General features: G+C 54.2%; 1 protein-coding gene and 1 long non-coding RNA gene across 3 annotated transcripts in view; both read right to left on the bottom strand.

The window, feature by feature from the left end:
• Positions 1–12,140: 12,140 nt before the first annotated feature.
• On the bottom strand, positions 12,141–13,676 carry LOC136375865 (uncharacterized). Its single transcript, XR_010746111.1, has 2 exons — positions 12,606–13,676; positions 12,141–12,557 (listed from the first exon to the last, which is right to left on the bottom strand). It is a non-coding gene; the product is annotated as an uncharacterized lncRNA (long non-coding RNA).
• A 39-nt stretch (positions 13,677–13,715) lies between these two features.
• NSG2 (neuronal vesicle trafficking associated 2) overlaps positions 13,716–19,558 on the bottom strand; it is a 47,081-nt gene continuing 41,238 nt past the window's right edge. For both annotated transcript variants that reach the window (XM_066341920.1, XM_066341919.1), the window contains exons 4-5: positions 15,702–15,812; positions 13,716–13,993 (exon numbers count right to left, since the gene is read on the bottom strand). In XM_066341920.1, the coding sequence (XP_066198017.1) occupies positions 13,802–13,993; positions 15,702–15,812 (303 nt within the window). In that variant the 3' untranslated portion in view covers positions 13,716–13,801. The remainder of the gene's footprint in view (positions 13,994–15,701; positions 15,813–19,558) is intronic.

Below are 19,558 nucleotides of genomic sequence, written 5' to 3'. Positions count from 1 at the left end.
CTGTTTCCAGCTTCAGAAAAATACAAAAAAAAAAAAAAAAAAAAAAGTAAACGGACAAACGAAGGAACAGAAAAACCGTTTAAATGCAAAGTCACTGGCCATACGCTCCATGGGCTCCAGCCCCCGAAGGCGCGTTATCTCGTCTTGCGTTTTCCCGGAGCCGGTTAAAAACAGTCATTTCTGACAATTGGTAAGAAACTCTAATCGATACAGGACACCTGTGCTTTTTCTGTCTCTCCACGGAAACAGGGTGTGTATAATTATAAGAACCTAATTAACAGCTCTTTCCAAAGAATAGGGCTGCCTGAGCCGTTTGTGGTGTAGGACTTCGCAGCCAAAACTCTACTCGTTCGATATTACAATTATCGTCATCAATCATCCTTCCCTCCAACCACTATGTGGGGACACCCCCCCCCTTTTATTTTTTGGAAGGAAAATAAAGCAAAACTTTTCTCAACAACAAAGAAGCCACAGGAAGAAAAGCAGTTAGTTTAGTGGCCTGTGCCGCCCAGACGCGAGCTCCCATCTCAGCCCTGCCCTGACCTGCTCTGCGACCTGTGGCAAGTCACTCTACACTTCAGAGCCTCAGTGTCCCCATCTGTAGAAGGGGAATAGAATGCAAGGTTAGCAAAACCGTGCCTGTCAAAGCCAGTCCCAGAGTACCCATCTGGTACGAAATGCTCACTAGCATGTCTGTCTGACATCTTGATAGGATGTCATTGAATTAAGATAATGAACTGTGTGTGTGCTCTTAGTCAACTGTCAACCTCTCTCATACGTTCTTGCTCAGTGTCTGGGTGACACCTTCACCGCTTACACCTGAGGAAGTCACCCCTTTTCCCCTTCTCCCCTGGGAGAAGCCCTGATCATAAAGCTCAAAGAGACATGAGGAGACCGCCAGACCACGTTCCCAGGCCTCAGTTTCCCATCCGGTCGCCTCTACCTCAGTGGTTTGTTATGAATGTTGGTGAAAGTATCTGAAACATTCTCCTCGGTGCGCAGCCGCTCTGTAAAGGAACTGTCTTCCTTTCTGGGGCCCACTGAGTCGTTCCTTGCTCTCTACACTCCTAGGAGGGAAGCAGGACAGGAGTTCTTGTTCTCGCTAGAGCAGAGAGGTAAACAGACCCCCCTCGTCGGCACCCAGCTGGATAAAACTCCGTCCCTGGGTTCCACTCCTGTTCTCTTCTCAATGAAAGCTCCACATTGAGCTGTCTCATTTCCTTCTGCAAAACCTACTGAGTGCCTGCCGCGTGCCGCGTGGTGGGCTGGGCTGCCGCACCCGTCGGGGCCTGATCTGACGAGAGCCACGCAGAGTGGCACGGAGGGGTAAGGGGGCAGGCAGCAGCGCCTCCCCCCTGCGCCTCCTCCCGGCTCTTCCCTGCTTAGGCTCCCTCTCATTTCCTCTCTCCAGGGCTTCACCGCCCACACAGCCAGCCACATCCAGATGAAGTTAATAACCAGGATGTCAGCTTTAAATACCAGATAGCTCAAGAGAGAGAACCTACTAGTCAGGGTGGGGGAAAAAAAAAAAAAAACCCAAGAGGAAAATTCCAGTTGTGCGAACCCATGACCGCAGCTCACGGTGCTTGGTCTGTAGGATGCTGTTCTAATTGCACCCATTCCTTCGTTCATTTATTCATCCATGCACTCGTGTATTCTCCAAAGAAGTGTATTTATCTATGAGCATCTATCTATTAGGTGTTCGACGTGGCCAGATGTCAGTCAACCTTTCCCACAGATGGAAAGATAGCAAATGTTTCAGGCTTTGTGGGCTGGGTGGGTTTCTGTCCCAACTCCCCCACCCTGCTCAGGAGCACAGACAAGCCAGGAAGAAGTGAGGGAGGCTGTGAGCCAGGACAAGGGTACTGACAGAAACAGCAGGTGGGCCGGAGCTTGCCCACCCCTGCTCTGGGCACCGGACCCAGGGGAGGAGACCCAGGCACCTCCCTCTCGTGGAGGTCAGAGTCCGGACGTGGAGGTGGACCGCAACGACGCGCTGTCCTAGGTGCCAGGACAGAAGGGACGATGACAATGACAGTTAGTAGTTGATTATTTACGGAGTGCCCTTATGTGCCAGAAACTTGACCTAAATGTTTTCGTTTACTTTTCCAGCAACGCTGTGACGGAGGTATGACTTACTGTCATTTACAGAAAATGAGGCTCAGATGGGTAAAATGACTTGTCTGGACCACATGGGGGTGACTGGTGCAGCCAAGACTGTGTCTGTCTATCTATCTATCTATCTATCTATCTACTTATCTATCTGTCTTAGAATTAGAATTCAGAAATGGTCTAGTCGCCTCAAGCTCAAATTTATTTGAACTAAGAAAGTCAGATATTTTCTAACAGTTTGATTTGTCTGGTGGTTTAAATAAATGGTCTTGCCATTTAGGCAAGGGGCAGACATTTTTCAAAATTGAACGAGCTTCAAGGATTTTATATATATATATATATATATATATATATATATATATATATATACACACACACACACACACACACACACGTGTATATATATATATATAATATTTATATAAAGCAAATACTTAACATACAAAAAGTAAATTCCACCTCCTACAACCTTTCAAACTCATGATTTAAAAGAATCTATGTACCAACCTAAAAACATGCAAAGGCAAACAAAGCTTTCTAGACCAGTGGTCCCCAACCTTTTTTGGGCCACGGATCGGTTTAATGTCAGAAAATATTTTCACGACTGGCCTTTAGGGTGGGACCGATAAATGTATCATGTGACTGAGACAAGCGTCAAGAGTGAGTCTTAGACGGATGTAACAGAGGGAATCTGGTCATTTTTTAAAAATAAAACATCGTTCAGACTTAAATATAAATAAAACAAAAATAATGTATTATAAGTTATTATTTTTTCTTTCTCTGCAGACTGCTACCAAATGGCCCACGGACCGGTACCGATCCACGGCCCGGGGGTTGGGGACCACTGCTCTAAACGGTTATTGTTTTAAGGGGACACTGAGTAAGGTTGCTCAAACGCCCCTGCCTTGGGCTATCACCCTTTATCTACACTCAGCTTCTCAAGGCATTTCATCCCGATAAATACAGGGCTCTTCTCAGCGGGGATGCTGGCGGAATTGAATTCTCCCCATCTCATTGCATTAAGGGCCAAAAACAATAAAGCTGTCCTTTTGCTTTGGGGAAAGGAAAATTTATTTGCAAGGGATTCGCTCAGCCACAATAAAGCTGTCTGATGGGCCCGGATGGGAGAGAGACATATTAAGAGGGGAACAAAATCGGCCATATTTTGCAGGCTTCTGTTGAAAGGGGCTTTCTTCCCAGACTGGCAGGAAAGCTCTGGCAGGCCCAAGACCCCAGCACAAAGCTCTGCTTGTTGCTTTTCAGTAAAGCCGAGGCTAAAGCCCGTTGCCATCGTCCCGGTCACTGGGAGGGCAGTGCTCTCCCCGACTAGGAGGCGTCCACCCCAGCAGCCACGCCGTCCACGCGCCTAGAAGATGCAGAGGGAGAGTGGTTTGGCCGCGGAGCTGGCTGGCCCGAGCCCAGCTCCACCGGGTTGCATCCGGGCTACTGAGCAGAGGGCTTGAGAACAGCTAATTAAAAGCGCCACTTCTCCCGCTGGAGAAAGTGCGGTCATGACTTGAGAAGATTTCCTCTGTGTTCTTTGGCATCCAGATGCAATTGGATGCCAACTTCCTCTGCTGACTTCGAGCCCAAGTGGCTGGAGCTACTTTATCTAACTCATGATTCTGAAGGCTTCAGAGAACCAGCAGCAAACACATGGAGAGAGGGTCTGTCTGTCTCTCTGTCTTCCAGCTCATCAGTCCACATAAAGTTTCTCTACTGTTTTTTGGGGTTTTTTTCCCGCTGGCCAGCTTATGGTGGGGCTGTTGTGATGGCTGTCACTGTTGGCAGGATACCGCTTGTTATTATCTGTGGAATGTCCTCCCTGTCATCACACTGTGAAATTCCTGGCCCCACAGGCCATGGGGTACCACCCTCCCTCCAATAGTCCCCTGCGAGCTCTCATTTATTTATACCACCAGACAAATCAAACTGTTAGAAAATATCTGACTTTCTTAGTTCAAATAAATTTGAGCTTGAGGCAACTATACCATTTCTGAATTTGAATTCTAAGACAGACAGATAAGTAGATAGATAGATAGATAGATAGATAGATAGATAGATAGATAGATAGACAGACACAGTCTTGATAGACAGACAGACACAGGTCTATATTATATATATATATAGACCCTGTCACCCTGGGTCCTGTCTCCTGAGGGGTCAGCCTGTGGCTCCCTAAGGGTGGGACCAGGTCCTCCCATCTCTCAGTCCTCAGCAGCTGGTCCAGGCAGCGTGGGTGCTTCCTGGAAGGTTGTGGGACAGTTCAAAGAATGAAAGCATCGCTTTTAAGAGCCACCTGTGTTTGGCATCTGTCCCTCTAGCCTGGAAGGCGGAGTCTGCATTTTAGCGGTCACCGGCTCCCTGATTCTGAGAAGAGAGCCAGCAGGTGAAGCCTGAGTTATGTCGACTCGCTCAGACTCATACTTCTTTGCTGGAACGACGACACAACAAAGAGTTGCCGCACGCAGCTTGGACACAGAGCACCGCCTTCGGGGTCTGCAGTGGTCTGCCGACCCGCCACAAAGGGTACAGCAGACTCGGTGGCTTTAACGAGACGGGATGGATTGTCCCGCAGCCCCGGAGGCTGGGAGCCCGAGAGCAAGGGGATGGTCCCTCCGGAAGGCTGGGCGGCATCGGTTCCGGGCGTCTCTGGCTGCAGGTGGCTTGCTGCTGTCTCCGGGCCTCGGGGTGTAGACACTTCACTCCGATCCTCTGCCTTGACAGGTGTTCACCTCGTGCCTCTGTTTCTGTGTCTAAATCTTCCCTTTTGAAAGGGACACCAGTGACAGTGGATGAGGACCACCCACTCCAACAACCTCATTCTAACTTGAGTATCTGTGTACAGATGCCATTTCCTAATGAGGTCATAGTCTGAGGTAGTGGGGGTTACACTTTAGCATATCTATAATATTTGCAGGGGGGGGGGCATATTTCAACCCACAACAGAGTCTAACAGACCTGGGTAAGTCCGAGTTTCCAACAATATGACCACATACTCCAGAGTCCGTGAGTGGCCGCACGGACCACTGGAGTGTCTTTCTGCAACTTTAGGTACTTTCCTGCTTCTGGAGCTTGTAAAACATTTGTGTACTTTCTCAGATGACCTCCCCGGCAACCCTGTGAGGCTGGGATTAGCATCCTCACTACACAGATGGGGGGGGGGGCAAGGAGGCTCAGAGAGGTGATATGACCTGCCCCGACTCCCGCGGGCAGCGAGCGGTGGAGCTGGGATTTGGACCCGGGTCTGTCCGACTCCAAGCCCAGGACTCTGGACAGCGCTGACTTGCTAACAACGCCTTCATTTCCTCTTTCAAGAGCACACTGCTCCTAATTATGGTTGTTTGTTTTATTTTTTTACATTCATAAGGACAATTTGCATAGAAGAGAATAAATTGCCAATAGAAAGAGGCACATCCTCCTAATCAGATGTGTTTGTTTAAAGCTGCAGGGGGGGAAGCCACCCGCTAGAGACATCAGGGGATGCTGTCTTCCTGGAGGAGAGGGGCCAAGGGGGCTTCTGAGCCAGGTGGCGGAGGATTGTGGGGAGGATGGAGGATGGCGGTGGGGGTGGGTGGGTGGGTGTCTAAAGGAATTTCATGAGAGAGCAGAGGCCCCTGCTCTGGCAACGAAGCAGCCAGGCTGGCTCCAAGCCCAGCACTTGGCTTCACTGAGCCTCCACTTCCTCCTCTATAAACAGAAGTAATAATAATAATAATAATAATGCCTAACACATATTCTACTGAGTGGATAAACAATTATAAACTAAGTCATACGTAGGTATCTGAAACAACTTCACATCCTACTAGAGATGAATATTATGTAAACATATGAACCATCTGGTTTTGCATTGGAGATTGGGATAGCAAAATAAACCAGTGTTTGTTTGATTTTGAGATAGAGAGCTATAGAGATAGATAGGTAGGTAGGTAGGAAGACAGATAGACAGATAGATAGGAGGGAGAGAGAGAGAGGTGTGCATGGTTCAGTACACCCCCATAATCTAGCTTTACTCACTGAGAGGCCTGGGAGCAATGACTTCCTGTAGCAAAGAGCAGACCTAACATCCAGATCTTGGTTTCTAAACACAACCCTCAATAAAAGGCACCAGAGCTCCTTGGAGCCATGGTTGATTTCAGGCCTGGGGAAGGGAACATGCAAGATGAGCTTGGATTACCTGGTAACACCAGGAAATAAGGAAGTGCCCAAAGGAGGGGAGGAGATGGAAAGGATGCAAAGAACGCAGGCGCTCACCTGCAAGTGTTCCCAGTGACAAAAGCTGAAATAGCGTGAGTGACAAAATAATGATAGTATTTCCTTATAGCCCAAAGAATGAATCAATATCTAATATATATAAATGGCTGAATAAGCAAATAAATGGGAGAAAGGACAACTCTTCCTTATAGAAGAATTCCCATGAATAAATGTGGAAGAAATGGAGGAAATAGAAAGTTATTCTTAGGGTGAGGACCCAAGATGGCGGCAGAGTAGGTGAAAGCTACCCTCACCTCCTCCTAGAACAATACTGGAATTACAACTAAAATATACATCAAGTGCCCTGAATAGCCAACTGAAGACTAGCTGAAGGGAAGTCTTATTATAACCAAGGGTGCACAGAGGAAGCCACATTGAGACTGGTAGAAGGGCAGGCAGACATGCCCGAAAGTCTGGCCCCGCACCCACGGGGGGGGGGGGGGGGGGGGGGGGGGGCTGAGGTTCCGGAGGGAGAGACCTCAGCTGCAAAGGTTCCCCTAAGAAGTGTGGGGTCTGAACCCCAAGCCGGGCTCCCCAGCCCAGAACACCAGAGCCTGGAAGAGGTACCCACATCATACTTACCTGTGAAAAGCAACGGGGTTTCTGTCCACCAGGGAGAGACGGCTAGAGGCACAGGCACCCTCTTAAAGGGGCCAACGCACAAAATCTCATTGGCACCACCCACCCTGGGCTCCAGCAGAGGGAGGGCGGAGCCAACTGGAGTCCTGGAAGGAGAATCTGGGGTCTGTGGTTCTGGGAAGAGAGCTGAAGAGACAGCTGCTGGGACCCCTGTGCTGAGTTCCTCACCACCTCGTAGACACCCTGTTTCTTAGGCGGAGCACTCCGCTCCTTATTGGATCAACCTGGTGGAAAGCAGGAGCCCCGCCCTCAGGACTCCCTGGGCCCCGCCCCGCGGAGCTCCTGCCTGGCGCAGTCAGGTGTTGGGGCAGGGGGTGTAGAGGTCGAGGCAGACTCAGGGGATGTCAGTGACTGAGGTGTGTGTCTTGGGGCAGAGGTCATTTCCCCCACCCCGCTTCCTGGGAGCCTGACTGGCGCCTCCGCCTCACTAGGATTCCCCCAGCCCCTTGCTCCAGGCTCCTGGTCGGAGGAGAAACACAAGTACCATATGACGTCACTTATATGTGGAATCTAAAGAACAACAGAAACAAAAACAAAACAAACAGACTCATAGACACAGAGAAAAAGGCTAATGGTTGCGAGAGGGGACAGGGGCTGGGGGGCTGGGTGCAAAAAGTGAAGGGATTTAAGGCGTACAGATTAGTAGTTACAAAATAGTCACAGGATGCGAAGTACGGCCCAGGGAATACAGTCAATAATACTGTAATAACTAGGTATGGGGCCAGGTGGGCCCTGGAAACATCAGGGGGACCGCTTTATAAAGTATAGGCTTGTCTAACTACTATGTTGCACACCTGAAGCTAATACAAAATAATATGGAAAGGCAACTGTAATTGAAAAAAACTAAAAAATAAATATAAAAAATTCAGTAAGAAATACAACAACCCAATTAAAAAAAAAAAGAAAAAGAAAATTACTGTTAGTTTGGCTACTGAAATTAGTGTGCGAGAGCATAAGGAGAAAGGGGATGGTTGTATATGCTGAAGATGACTTCCCCAAGTTTGTACTAAGTACACAGGGAAGTAGAGTCACATCCAGGCTGACCTCACCAGGGACAGGACGGGTCGGTGTCCCACACCCGCTGCTGTGATGCTCCGAGAGGGACAGGTGCCTCTTTGCCACTCTTAAAGCTGGTAGAATCTGAATAAAATCTGAATTAAAAAAACAAAAAATTTCAGTTTTGGTTTGTTTGTTTGTTTGTTAATGCCCACAAAGAGATCAAAATTCTTTCAGGAAATGTGAGGGAGCCCCTGAAGGAATACTTTAATGTTATCATTAAAAATGATGGGAATGCAGCATAATCAAATGTCGAAATAACGTAGAGGTGTTTTCTCTGAACATAGGTACCCTGATTTATCAATGTCACCCCATTAAAATTAATTTTTTAAAAAAATGATATGTTTGGGCCCTGGCTGGTTGGCTCAGTGGTAGAGCGTCGGCCTGGTGTGCGGGGGACCCGGGTTCGATTCCCGTCCAGGGCACACAGGAGAAGCGCCCATTTGCTTCTCCACCCCCACCCCCTCCTTCCTCTCTGTCTCTCTCTTCCCCTCCCGCAGCCAAGGCTCCATTGGAGCAAAAGATGGCCCGGGCGCTGGGGATGGCTCCTTGGCCTCTGCCCCAGGCGCTAGAGTGGCTCTGGTCGCGGCAGAGCGACACCCCGGAGGGGCAGAGCATTGCCCCCTGGTGGGCAGAGCATCGCCCCTGGTGGGCGTGCCGGGTGGATCCCGGTCGGGCGCATGCAGGAGTCTGTCTGACTGTCTCTCCCCGTTTCCAGCTTCAGAAAAATGCAAAAAAAAAAAAAAAGATATGTTTGTGTAACTAACTTAAGCAATTGAAAACTGACAGTAGTCCTGAGGAACACGGAGCGCACATGGCTCTGCGTCAGGGGGTCTGAGGTGATGCTGTCAGGGACGCCGGGCAGGCAGGGACAGTGCGTGAGCGCCCTAGGTCCTGGGAGAGCGCGTTCTGGGAACGTCACAGCCACTGCCTTCATTTAAGCCGCGGCAACCCAATGAGGGGGACGTGTCATTTATAAATAACACCAGCATACAAATGAAAAAAAAATCAACACTGAGGCTGAGTAAGAGGCTTATTGTTCAAGATACAATTTCTTGGGTACCTCCTACAGGTTAAGTCTTTAAAATTACTTTATCAAATTTTTGCAAAAAAAAAAAAAAAAAAAGATAGGTATAATTATTATTCCCATTTTGAAGATGGGAACAATGAAGCTTAGAGAGAGGAGCTGGCCAAGGGCAAGGACCCAGGAGGGCCCGAGCCGAGAGGCCTGGCTCCGCCGTGGGACCCTGCGCTCGCCCCTGTGCCTCTGTGCCCAGCACCGCGCTCACCGGGGACCTCACACTCAACTGTAAATGACGTCAAGTCGGTCCACAGCCTCTGTTCATCATCCCTGTGGGAGGAAACAGAGGCCGAGAGAAAAAATAAGGGCAGACCAAGAGAGACTGAAGACTAAGAGAGTTGAGAGGGAGACCAAGGGTGTCCGGAGAGGGGGTGACCATTTGGGGGGGGGCAACTTCGATCATGAGCTTTGGGTCTGGGCCCTCAGAAACAGATCGTTTCTGAGCAAAGGGCACAATCAGATAAACACCCCGCTGCGCCAGACTGAGCCTGGTCTACAGGGGAATGGCATTGATGTTGCCATGGAAACCGATCCTTTTCCAGCAGCTGTTCAAGAGCGGTTTCTCTCTCTTTCTTTCTTTCTTTTTTTTTTTTTTTTAAAGAGATGGTGTTGTGTGCATCTTGGAAGAATTATTGGGGGTTTCTTTCCTTTTTCTACGTGACTCCCCAATTGGATTAGAGCACATTGACCAACAGCAGTTCCGACAGGTGGTCTTTGAATTATCCAGATAAATACCTGTCTCCCCGAAATATCTTCTGACCTGACCATTGTTGGGATCACCCCAGGGTGCCATCACTGCCTCCCCCCAACTGTCTGGCTGTTTGTGCCCCACCCGCTCCTGCCCAGCCTGGACTGGGAGCCCCAGGGGAGTGTGGGCTGCTTCCTGTGCCTCTTTCATCTCTGTGCCCAGCATGTTACAGGGGAGACAGCCAAAAGCATCTCTCCCAACCCCTCCGCGATGCTGTTCCCGTGGCCTGGGAGGGGGCTCCGTCTGTCTTCCCTCCACCCTCCTGAATTCTTCCCGCCCAGCTCTGAGGCCAGTTCCTCCATGGGTTCCTGGCTGATACCCACAGTGACCCACCAGGTTTCCTGCACACTTGGGTGAGGTTCCCAGTGTTGATGAGCAGATTAAGAAAGTGTGCAAAAGCCACAAACGGAGCTTGTTCTGTGAACCAAGGTGACGTTTTTGTCGTTGTTCCCCAGCTCCCCGAACCCTCTCTGCCTCCCAGCAGCACTCCGAGAAACCCCATCCTCCACACACCGGGGCGGCTCTTCCCTGACCCAACCCTCCACAGTTATCTGTTCCAGAGCTAATCTCCCAGTGCTCGGGTGTTCATGGGAGCAGTTAGGCGCCCTCCTGTTTGCTGATGAGAAAATTCTGGCCCCGCCAGGAACAGCACACAGGCCCAGGGTCCCTCCCTACAGCCCATCTCGTATCCCTTACACTCTCTCCACTCCCTGGGCCGCACGCCCATAGCCTCGGCTTATTTTTTGAGGCAGTGGAGTAGCAAATCCATTTGTGACAGAATGTTTGAACAGGTGCTCAGTAAGTCTTTAGTTGACTTTGTGTAATTGAAATAAATAGTGGGTGCTGATGCGTGGACCACATGGGCCAAGCTGCTCAGCGAATTGAGTGCCAGCCCAGACCCCCACTCCTGGCGTGGCTTGTCCAGTGCCCCGTGTCTCGTCCAGTGCCCCGTGCCCCATGAGAGGCTGGAGGCCAGGGCTGTATGGGTGCAGGAGGCTGGCCTCATGCCCCTGCTCATCGCCTGGGCAGCCCCAAAGGGCAGAAGCCATGCTTTCTTCCTTCTTTCCACCAGCCATGTGGGGTTGGTCACAACCCCGCAGCAGCCGGGAACTTGGAGGCTCAGCCTCCAGCGCAGCCCAGTCGTCCCAGTTCCTCCCTCAAGTGGCCGCATTCTGAGTCAGAGGGGACATGTGAACACAAACGAGCAGCCGGCAGGTAGACGGCCGAGATGAGCAGTCAGTGAGGAACGACGCAGCGCTGAAGACGCTGGTGCAGAACCAGGGGGTCGGAATCACAGCTCGGCTGCTCGCTTCCCGCGTGGGCGGGCACCAGCCGCTGCTCTGCCCTGGGGGGCCCCCTTCCTTCATCTCCTAACGGGGCTGATGAAGAAGACCTGGCAGCAACGGTGGGGGTGACGGGGGCACCTGGTCGCGGAAGGCGTGTGAACTAAGACACAAGGCACTTAGCAGTGGGACCCAGCGAGGGGCACTGAAGCGTTGCTATCCCGGAGATGAACCGTGCATTCTGAGTGCGGCCTGGGGGTAAGCGAGCTCACTTTCAGGATAACTGGGGCCAGGCTTGCTGAGGAAGGAACCGCCACCTTGACAGCCTTGCTCGGGGCCTTACCAAAGCGGTGGAGGGGACAAAGGAGGCCCGCACACCTGGGTCTGAATCCCAGCTCATCTGCTACCGCTCACGGGCAGCTCTTCATCCGCCACATGGGGGTCAGCCCTTACCTTCCAAGGTGATGGGGTTTAAATGAGCTAACCGTGAAGAAGGCCCCTCATGGCCCGCCACCTTCCTCCTTGAGCTGTGGGCTTAACGGCCAGTCGTATTAGGGCCAGTGGCACCCAGACTCTTCCTGTGCCCGTCTGCTTTCCACGTTTGACCCCTCCTCCAGATGTCAGGGCAGTGAGCATGCGTCACTCATGGCTGGGTGCCCCGTGCCCAGCCAGCCTGGTCCTCAGGAGGTGTTCTGGTTCAGCAGGTGCTCACAGGGCGAAGGGCAGCAGACGGCAAGGCAAGGAGCCGGGACGCATCTCTTGGTCTTTGCTTCTGACCTCAGCGTTAATTCAGGCCGCAGCTGCCTCAGGCTGGAGGTCTTCTCACTGGCCAGGTGCAGCCCTAGCCCCGCAGGACACTCAGCCCCACCCCCAAGCCCACCTGGCCTCGGTCGGGGACCCCTGCCCCCAGCCTCTTCCCTGCCGGGCCCACCGAGCGGAAGATCAAGTTACAAAGGAAGGCCATGACTCTGAGACACATCTATCTTTATTTGTTTCCTGTCAGAAAAGTTCAAGAATTACACCAAAAAAATACTTCAGCCTCTGCTACCTACTGACAAAAAATACACCACGAAATTATAAAGCGCTCAGCGGTTTGGCTAGGGACGATTTGTTATTCTGCTTTCGATGGCAAATGACTTTACAGGTGACGTGAGGTGAGGGGGCAGAGGGGTGGCGGGGAGGCGTTTGGCAGGACAATTGGAGCTGTGCTAGTCCTACGACCCAGCTGCTGCGGACAATGGTTTCGACAACATGGCAAGCCACAGAAAACGCCCTTTAATCAGCTCGTCCGAACTTCGTGGGGAAACGGTGCCACGCCTCATCGCCAACCCTCCAGCCGGGTCCGGCCCCATTGGGCCCGGAGCCGACACCCCACGGAGTGGGCCTCCCCACAGTGTCCTCCGTGGGCCTCCCCACAGTGTCCTCCGTGGGCCTCCCCACAGTGTCTGCGGGAGAGCGTCGTGGGCGTGCCCCATGTGGTTCAGGGCAGTGGGATTCCTGACCAAGGCCGGCTGCTGCCCCCTTGTCAAGAGCTTCTAGAACCATTTGGACAAATATCCCCTTGTCAACACAATGCGTGGGCAAAAGACAGCTGTGTTTTCAGCTTCCTTTAGAAATGGTTTGGCTTTGTGATAGCCCCCATCTTAAAGTCTCCCTGGCTGTCACCTGAGGGTCCTGGTTTCGACCTTTATTGTTCTTCTCATCGTTGTTAGCACTTTGGGAAACAAACAGCCAAGTAGAAATTTAAAAGTCGGGTGCCTGTGCTAATGGCGTGGCCAAATGTCACACGCCAGTCCCGCCCCCCTCTTTCCTGCTGCCTGGCCTCCCTGCTCTGCCCCTCTACCCCCGCCATCTCAGACACGTGGGCTGTGTCCAGATCTACACAGAAACACAAGAAAAAGACAGAGCCCGCCTGTTTCTCTGTGTGTGCCGACCCCACACCCATCCCCAGGTGGCAGGGGTCAGCCCAAGCCCCCCTCCGAAGCCCTTGCATACAAATTTGTGCTAACCTCGCAAAACACCCCCTCCCGCTGGGTGCTGTGCACCGTGAGCTGTGTGCTTCCTGGGCTCACCAATGTCAAAGTGAACCCTTCTCTCCCACGCGGCCCTCCCTACCTTCCCTTGTTCCCGTCCCACGGACCCGCGGCCAGCCAGGGGCCCTGCCGGCGTGGCCGCGGGCTCCATGCCCTCCGGAGCCCACACTGAACCTACAGCTTCTCATCCAAGCAGCCCAGAGGGTCCTGACTGCCCGTCCATGTCTTCCACATGCAGCCAGTTCCATCCTTTTTATTTTCTTTTTGTTCGTGTTCTCTGTTTTTTTTCCTTTTCTGCTTTTAATGTTTCCTAACAAATAATAAGCAGCGGCTTTGAAAATATCTTACATGGGAACAGTCAACACGAAACATGCCTTTGTACATGAGTCTGACTTGGGGACGAATCAACAATACCAAAGACGAAAAGAAATATCGATTGGGACAACTCCAGTGCACGATTGTTCAGGTGAGCCCCCACCCACCCGGCCCCCCACCCCCCACCTCCCAGGAGTACAGTGTCGCCTTATAACTGGAGCTTGTAACTCAGCCAGCAGGGGGCCCCCCTCTGCCCCCCCATTTCGGCTACAGTGGGCCTCTAATGGCCTTGGGTCTTGGGTGGCTTGGGCTCATGGATGACGGCGGCCGCCGACAGCCACGGCCCGATGGCCCGGGCGGTGCTCTGCTTGGCCACGCTGTAGTGGCTGATGACCGTGTAGAAGCGGCTTCTGGAGTTGGGGTCCTGGGATGAGTAGTAAGCGTCCAGGGAGGCCGGGATACAGCGCTTGTGCTGGGGACGAGAGAGACAAGAGTCAGGGGCAGCTCCCAAATGGCTTCCTACCCGCCCTGCAGCCCTGCGACACAGCCACCCCAGCGGGAGGCGGCGGCGGCCGGGGGCGCAGGCGGCAGCACCTGGCCCGGACTTCCGCCGCATCACCGCTATCGCCACAGTCAAAGCCGGAACTCACCGCAGGCGGGGAAATCAACCTGATGTTGATATAAATTCAAGGGCAGCCTCCTCTGCTTACTGACGGTGTGACCATAGTGGACACTGTTGGTGGCCACCAGAGCCTCTCCCCCCAGGTGAGTCCCCGTCACCCAGCTCTTCCCTGGGCCACTGATAGAGCTGGGTTCTTTGTTTAGCTTGCTTCTCGTTTTTAAGGAAGGCATCTTATTTATAGATGTTTAAATACATCAAGGACAAAGACACAGCCAGACGCGTGCTGAAAGGCCTGGCTCCGCGTCCCTGTGCCCTGCGTCCTAAGCCCCCCACCCTGAGGAGCCGTTTTTCTTCGCTTAATAGTTTATTCCTATGGAACTTCTTTCTACAAACGGAACCTCTTTCTGCAAATGTAAGCAGATCCGCTGCCCCGCCCCCTTCCTCACCTACGGCAGCGCCTTTTGTCCATTTTTATGCTGGAGGGGCTTTCTTGTCCGTGTCTGGACACCGTTCTACCTTATTGTCACAGGTACACAGAGCCCACTGTGTGGACACATCCCAGTTTATTTAAGTGTCCCCTGGGATGGTTGTCACCAATCTTCTAGAACCTCGGCTTTGTGCTAAGAACAGTTCCTTCGGAAGTCACCTGGCAGACCCAAAGGACGTGAGCTTTCAAGGGGACCGTCCCACATTTGGAATGTTAGGTGACATCTCGGAAAAGACTGTTCACCAGGCTCTCTTCATCGCCATTGCCTCAGATGCAAAATGGGGGCAAAAAAAAAAAAAAACTCCCTCCTTTCCAGAACGGGCGTGCAACCGTGGCGGGGATTGATGATGGAACCGTGTAACATGGGCTCTCCGTGAAGGGTACTTTATGAAGAGTGACGGTCCCCTGCTTCAGACCCAAATCAGAATCTGTTTCTGTTGCAGCTAACATAGGCCGAGAGCCCGTTATCTAGAAGGCCCTGGGCAAACTGATTTTCCTTGAGTTCTCTCCCTCAAGGGCCTCGCGAAATCCTGGGGGCGGGCCTTATCTGCACCCATTCCGCAGGTAAGAACACTGAGGGTCAGAAGGGCAAGGAGACGCCCCGAGGTCATGCAGCTGGTTCAGTTTTTCAAGGGAAGGAGTACAGTCTGAGCGAGGCTGCAGGACTAGGGCGACACACCCTCAGAAACTCCCCCTAGCCACATCTCTGCGGGGTCCCCATGGGGAGAAGGCGTCAGCCATCAAATCAGCGTGCTCCTTGCCTTGAGAGAGCTTTCCAAAGACAGAACAGTGTCTCCTGAAGGAGAGTGAGTCCCCCCCACAGACGTGCAGTCCCTCTGGGGTGGGGCCTCTGCAGAGCGCCCCCCCCGGGGGGGGGAGAGGCTCTACTCCCCACTGGAGACTAAGTCCTTCCTGCAAAATTGGCAACTCCGGGTCGGACACATACTACACTTTAGGAGGTTGCCATACTCAGAGTCTGGACACCAATGAGAAGGAGACAAAGACATTGGTAAATCCTCTCATTGAAGGTGACAGTCACCTGGGGCCACTCACCGGCCAGGAGGCCCTTACCTTATAGACAAACCCCTCCGGGCAGCTGTGGTCATAGGTGAAGGCTTTGTAAACCACCAGGAACACGATGCAGGCGAGGAACGCGAGGGCCAGGCTGACGAGGATGGTGACCTGGGGGGACACAGAACTGAGAGTCACCCAGTCCACTCGCACGGCCCCGAGTCCCGGAGCGGGCAGGCTGCAGGGACCCAGAGAACTGGCTCCCTCTCGGCTCTGTCACTCACCTGCAGTGACCTTGAGCAAACCTCTCGTGCCCTTTGGGCCTCAGGTTCCCCCTTCTGCTGGATGCTTTCTGAAGCTCCTTCGTGGACCCGTGTGTGATTCCCCCCCCCCATTTCCATTTCCTGTTAATTGTCTGGGAACGGGGAGGCGGTCATTCCACCACTGACACGAGGACCCCATTCCAGTCTCAGGGATCAACGGTGTATTTGACCTGCAAGTGGACATTGAAGCCACATTCCTAACCCAAACTCCTGCTGCCTCCCCCCACCCCCCACCCCCGCCCCCACACACACACCTGCTCCCCTCTGCGGTTTCCCCACCTCAGGAAACGTCCGTTTCCCCTTTGCAGTCACTCAGGCCGAAACCTCCAAGTCTTTCTTGACTCTGTTTTTCTCACATCACACGTTCAGTCTGCCAGCAGACGCTATCGTTTCTGCCTTCAGATAGAGCTGTCATCCGCCCGCTTCCTCTCACTCGGTCGCCTCTACGCTGGCCCAAGCCATCGTCCCTTCTCACCTGAAGTATCAAAGGAGCCTTCCAACCAGCGGCCTCCTCAACCCCCTTCAGCATATTCACACAACTGCAACCAGAGAGGCCCTTTCAGAGTCTAAGTCAAGGCACGTCCCTTCTCTGCTCCAGAGCATCTAGTGTTCCTCAAGTTGCCCAGGGTGAAAGCCAGCTCCTAACCATGAACTAAACTACGAACAAGTGTAGAAAAAATAAGACAACACCAAACAAACTGGCGGGGGGGGGGGGGGGGGTGGAGGGTTTATCGGAGGGGAGTGAGCAGCTGATTGCCGAGGAGCCCAGGCTAGCGCTGGCCCGTCCCAGCTCCTCGTACAAAGGGGCGGGGGAACTCACCGCCAAGACACCGCACCTCTAGAGTTATAGCAACGGTACTTTTTTTTCAGGTTATTTTTAAAGTTGGTGGCCCTTTGAGTCAGTTGGCCTGGAAATATGGCAGAATTCCTCTCATTGGGAGAAGGCTTTTTTTTTTTTTTTTCGGTTCAGAAGAATAATAAAATCAACCTTAGGGGTCCCTATCCCATCTCAGCAGGTTGGGAGGTGGAACAGACCCCAGCAGGCCTGTCCATGTGACAGGTTCCCCTATGGGGGTGGGGGGCTCTTCCAATCCTGACAGCCGAGTTAGCCCCCCCATCTCAGAGGGCGGGGTCTGACTCACCACAGTGCTCTCAGAGCACCACAGATGCCTTCAGAAAACGAAGGACGAGAGAGGGAGGGAGGGAGGGAGGGATGGAGGGAGCGAGGGACGGAGGGATGGAGGGAGGGAGGGAGGGACGGAGGGACGGAGGGAGGGAGGGAGGGACGGAGGGATGGAGGGAGGGAGGGAGGGAGGGACGGAGGGATGGAGGGAGGGAGGAAAGGATGGAGGGAGGGACGGAGGGATGGAGGGAGGGACGGAGGGAGGGACGGAGGGAGGGACGGAGGGAGGGAGGGAGGGACGCAGGGATGGAGAGAGGGAGGGAGGGATGGAGGGATGGAGGGAGGGAGGAAAGGACAGAAGGAGGGATGGAGGGAGGGAGGAAAGGATGGAAGGAGGGATGGAGGGAGGGAGGGACGGAGGGAGAGAGGGAGGGAGGGAGGGATGGAGGGAGGGACGGAGGGACGGAGGGAGGGAGGAAAGGATGGAAGGAGGGATAGAGGGAGGGAGGGACGGAGGAACGGAGGGACGGAGGGAGGGAGGGACAGACGGAGGGAGGGAGGGACGGAGGGATGGAGGGATGGAGGGAGGGAGGGACAGACGGAGGGAGGGAGGGAGGGAGGGAGGGAGGGAGGGAGGGAGGGAGGGAGGAAAGGACGAAAGGAGGGAAGGAGAATCCTAAGGGGTCAATGCCGATGCCACCGCCCAGTTATTACCCCCCTTTACAGCTGTGCACACACAGGCACGGGGGCGCAGAGTACTGTGTCTGAGGACACGCGGCTACTGGAGCAGCAGAGGCTGCTGGGAACTCTGGGACGTCCGACATGAAAGCCCTCCGTCTTCACACCGCCTTAGCCAACGTTTTGACCAATGTTTCCCGGTCCTGCAGCTGTGCTTGCCTGCAATGGGGCAATGAAGCTCGACAGGGCTCACCGTACACTTATTCTAGGAGGGCATGTCACTGTGGAAATGGAGACCCCGGGAGTTAGGAAGAGGGAGGGGGACAACAAAACCCTCCTGCCGTCAGCCAAGCCAGGACCGAGCTGATCCGGGACCCTTGGGAAGTCAGGGAGCGTGAGCCTCCTGGACACTCACATACCGCAGCATCTCGGCACCACGGGGCCCAATAAACTGCCCCTTTTTATAAAAGCGGCAGACCCACTCACATCAGGAGACTGAACCTGGTGGGGAGATAACAACAGAGCTGCCCAAGGGACATTCAGCTTTCGGATGTGGCAGCCGGAACCCGCAGACGCAGAACTGAGCCACGCTGCGCCCTGCTCCTGGCCCGGCCCCCAGAGATCCTGAGTGTAGGGCCCGCGTGGGAAGTGCCCCCAGAGATCCCGAGTGTAGGGCCCGCGTGGGAAGTGCCCCCAGAGATCCCGAGTGTAGGGCCCGCGTGGGAAGTGCCCCCAGAGATCCTGAGTGTAGGGCCCGCATGGGAAGTGCCCCCAGAGATCCCGAGTGTAGGGCCCGCGTGGGAAGTGCCCCCAGAGATCCCGAGTGTAGGGCCCGCGTGGGAAGTGCCCCCAGAGATCCCGAGTGTAGGGCCCGCGTGGGAAGTGCCCTCAGAGATCTCGAGTGTAGGGCCCGCGTGGGAAGTGCCCCCAGAGATCCCGGGTGTAGGGCCCCCGTGGGAAGTGCCCCCAGAGATCTCGAGTGTAGGGCCCGCGTGGGAAGTGCCCCCAGAGATCCCGAGTGTAGGGCCCGCGTGGGAAGTGCCCCCAGAGATCCCGAGTGTAGGGCCCCCGTGGGAAGTGCCCCCAGAGATCCCGGGTGTAGGGCCCGCGTGGGAAGTGCCCCCAGAGATCCCGGGTGTAGGGCCCGCGTGGGAAGTGCCCCCAGAGATCCCGGGTGAAGGGCCCGCGTGGGAAGTGCCCCCAGAGATCCCGGGTGTAGGGCCCGCGTGGGAAGTGCCCCCAGAGATCCCGGGTGTAGGGCCCGCGTGGGAAGTGCCCCCAGAGATCCTGGGTGTAGGGCCCGCGTGGGAAGTGCCCCCAGAGATCCCGGGTGTAGGGCCCGCGTGGGAAGTGCCCCCAGAGATCCCGAGTGTAGGGCCCGTGTGGGAAGTGCCCTCAGAGATCCCGAGTGTAGGGCCCGCGTGGGAAGTGCCCCCAGAGATCCCGAGTGTAGGGCCCGCGTGGGAAGTGCCCCCAGAGATCTCGAGTGTAGGGCCCGCGTGGAAAGTGCGAGGGGACGGCAGGCTCCGTGAACCCCGCCCCGGTGACCCCTGGCTTCCCTGCCCTCTCCCTAGCACCCAGCGCGAAATGGAGCAGAACCTTCCGAGCCAAATGGCCCAGACGGAAAGCCCAGCCCTGCCACTTGCTGTGTGACCCTGGGTAAGCCGCTGGCACTCGGGGAGTCCTCAGCTTACTGCTCCAGCTGGGGGTGACATGGATGACTTCCTCACGCTGGCTCTCGTGAGGCAAGAATGCGACGGGGCAGGAGCAGGGGTCCCTCGGGCCCGGCCCGG

The sequence above is a fragment of the Saccopteryx leptura genome, chromosome 6 (assembly GCF_036850995.1).
Source record: "Saccopteryx leptura isolate mSacLep1 chromosome 6, mSacLep1_pri_phased_curated, whole genome shotgun sequence".
NCBI classification, from domain to species: Eukaryota; Metazoa; Chordata; class Mammalia; order Chiroptera; family Emballonuridae; genus Saccopteryx; species Saccopteryx leptura.
This window is presented reverse-complemented; position numbering and strand designations above follow the sequence as displayed.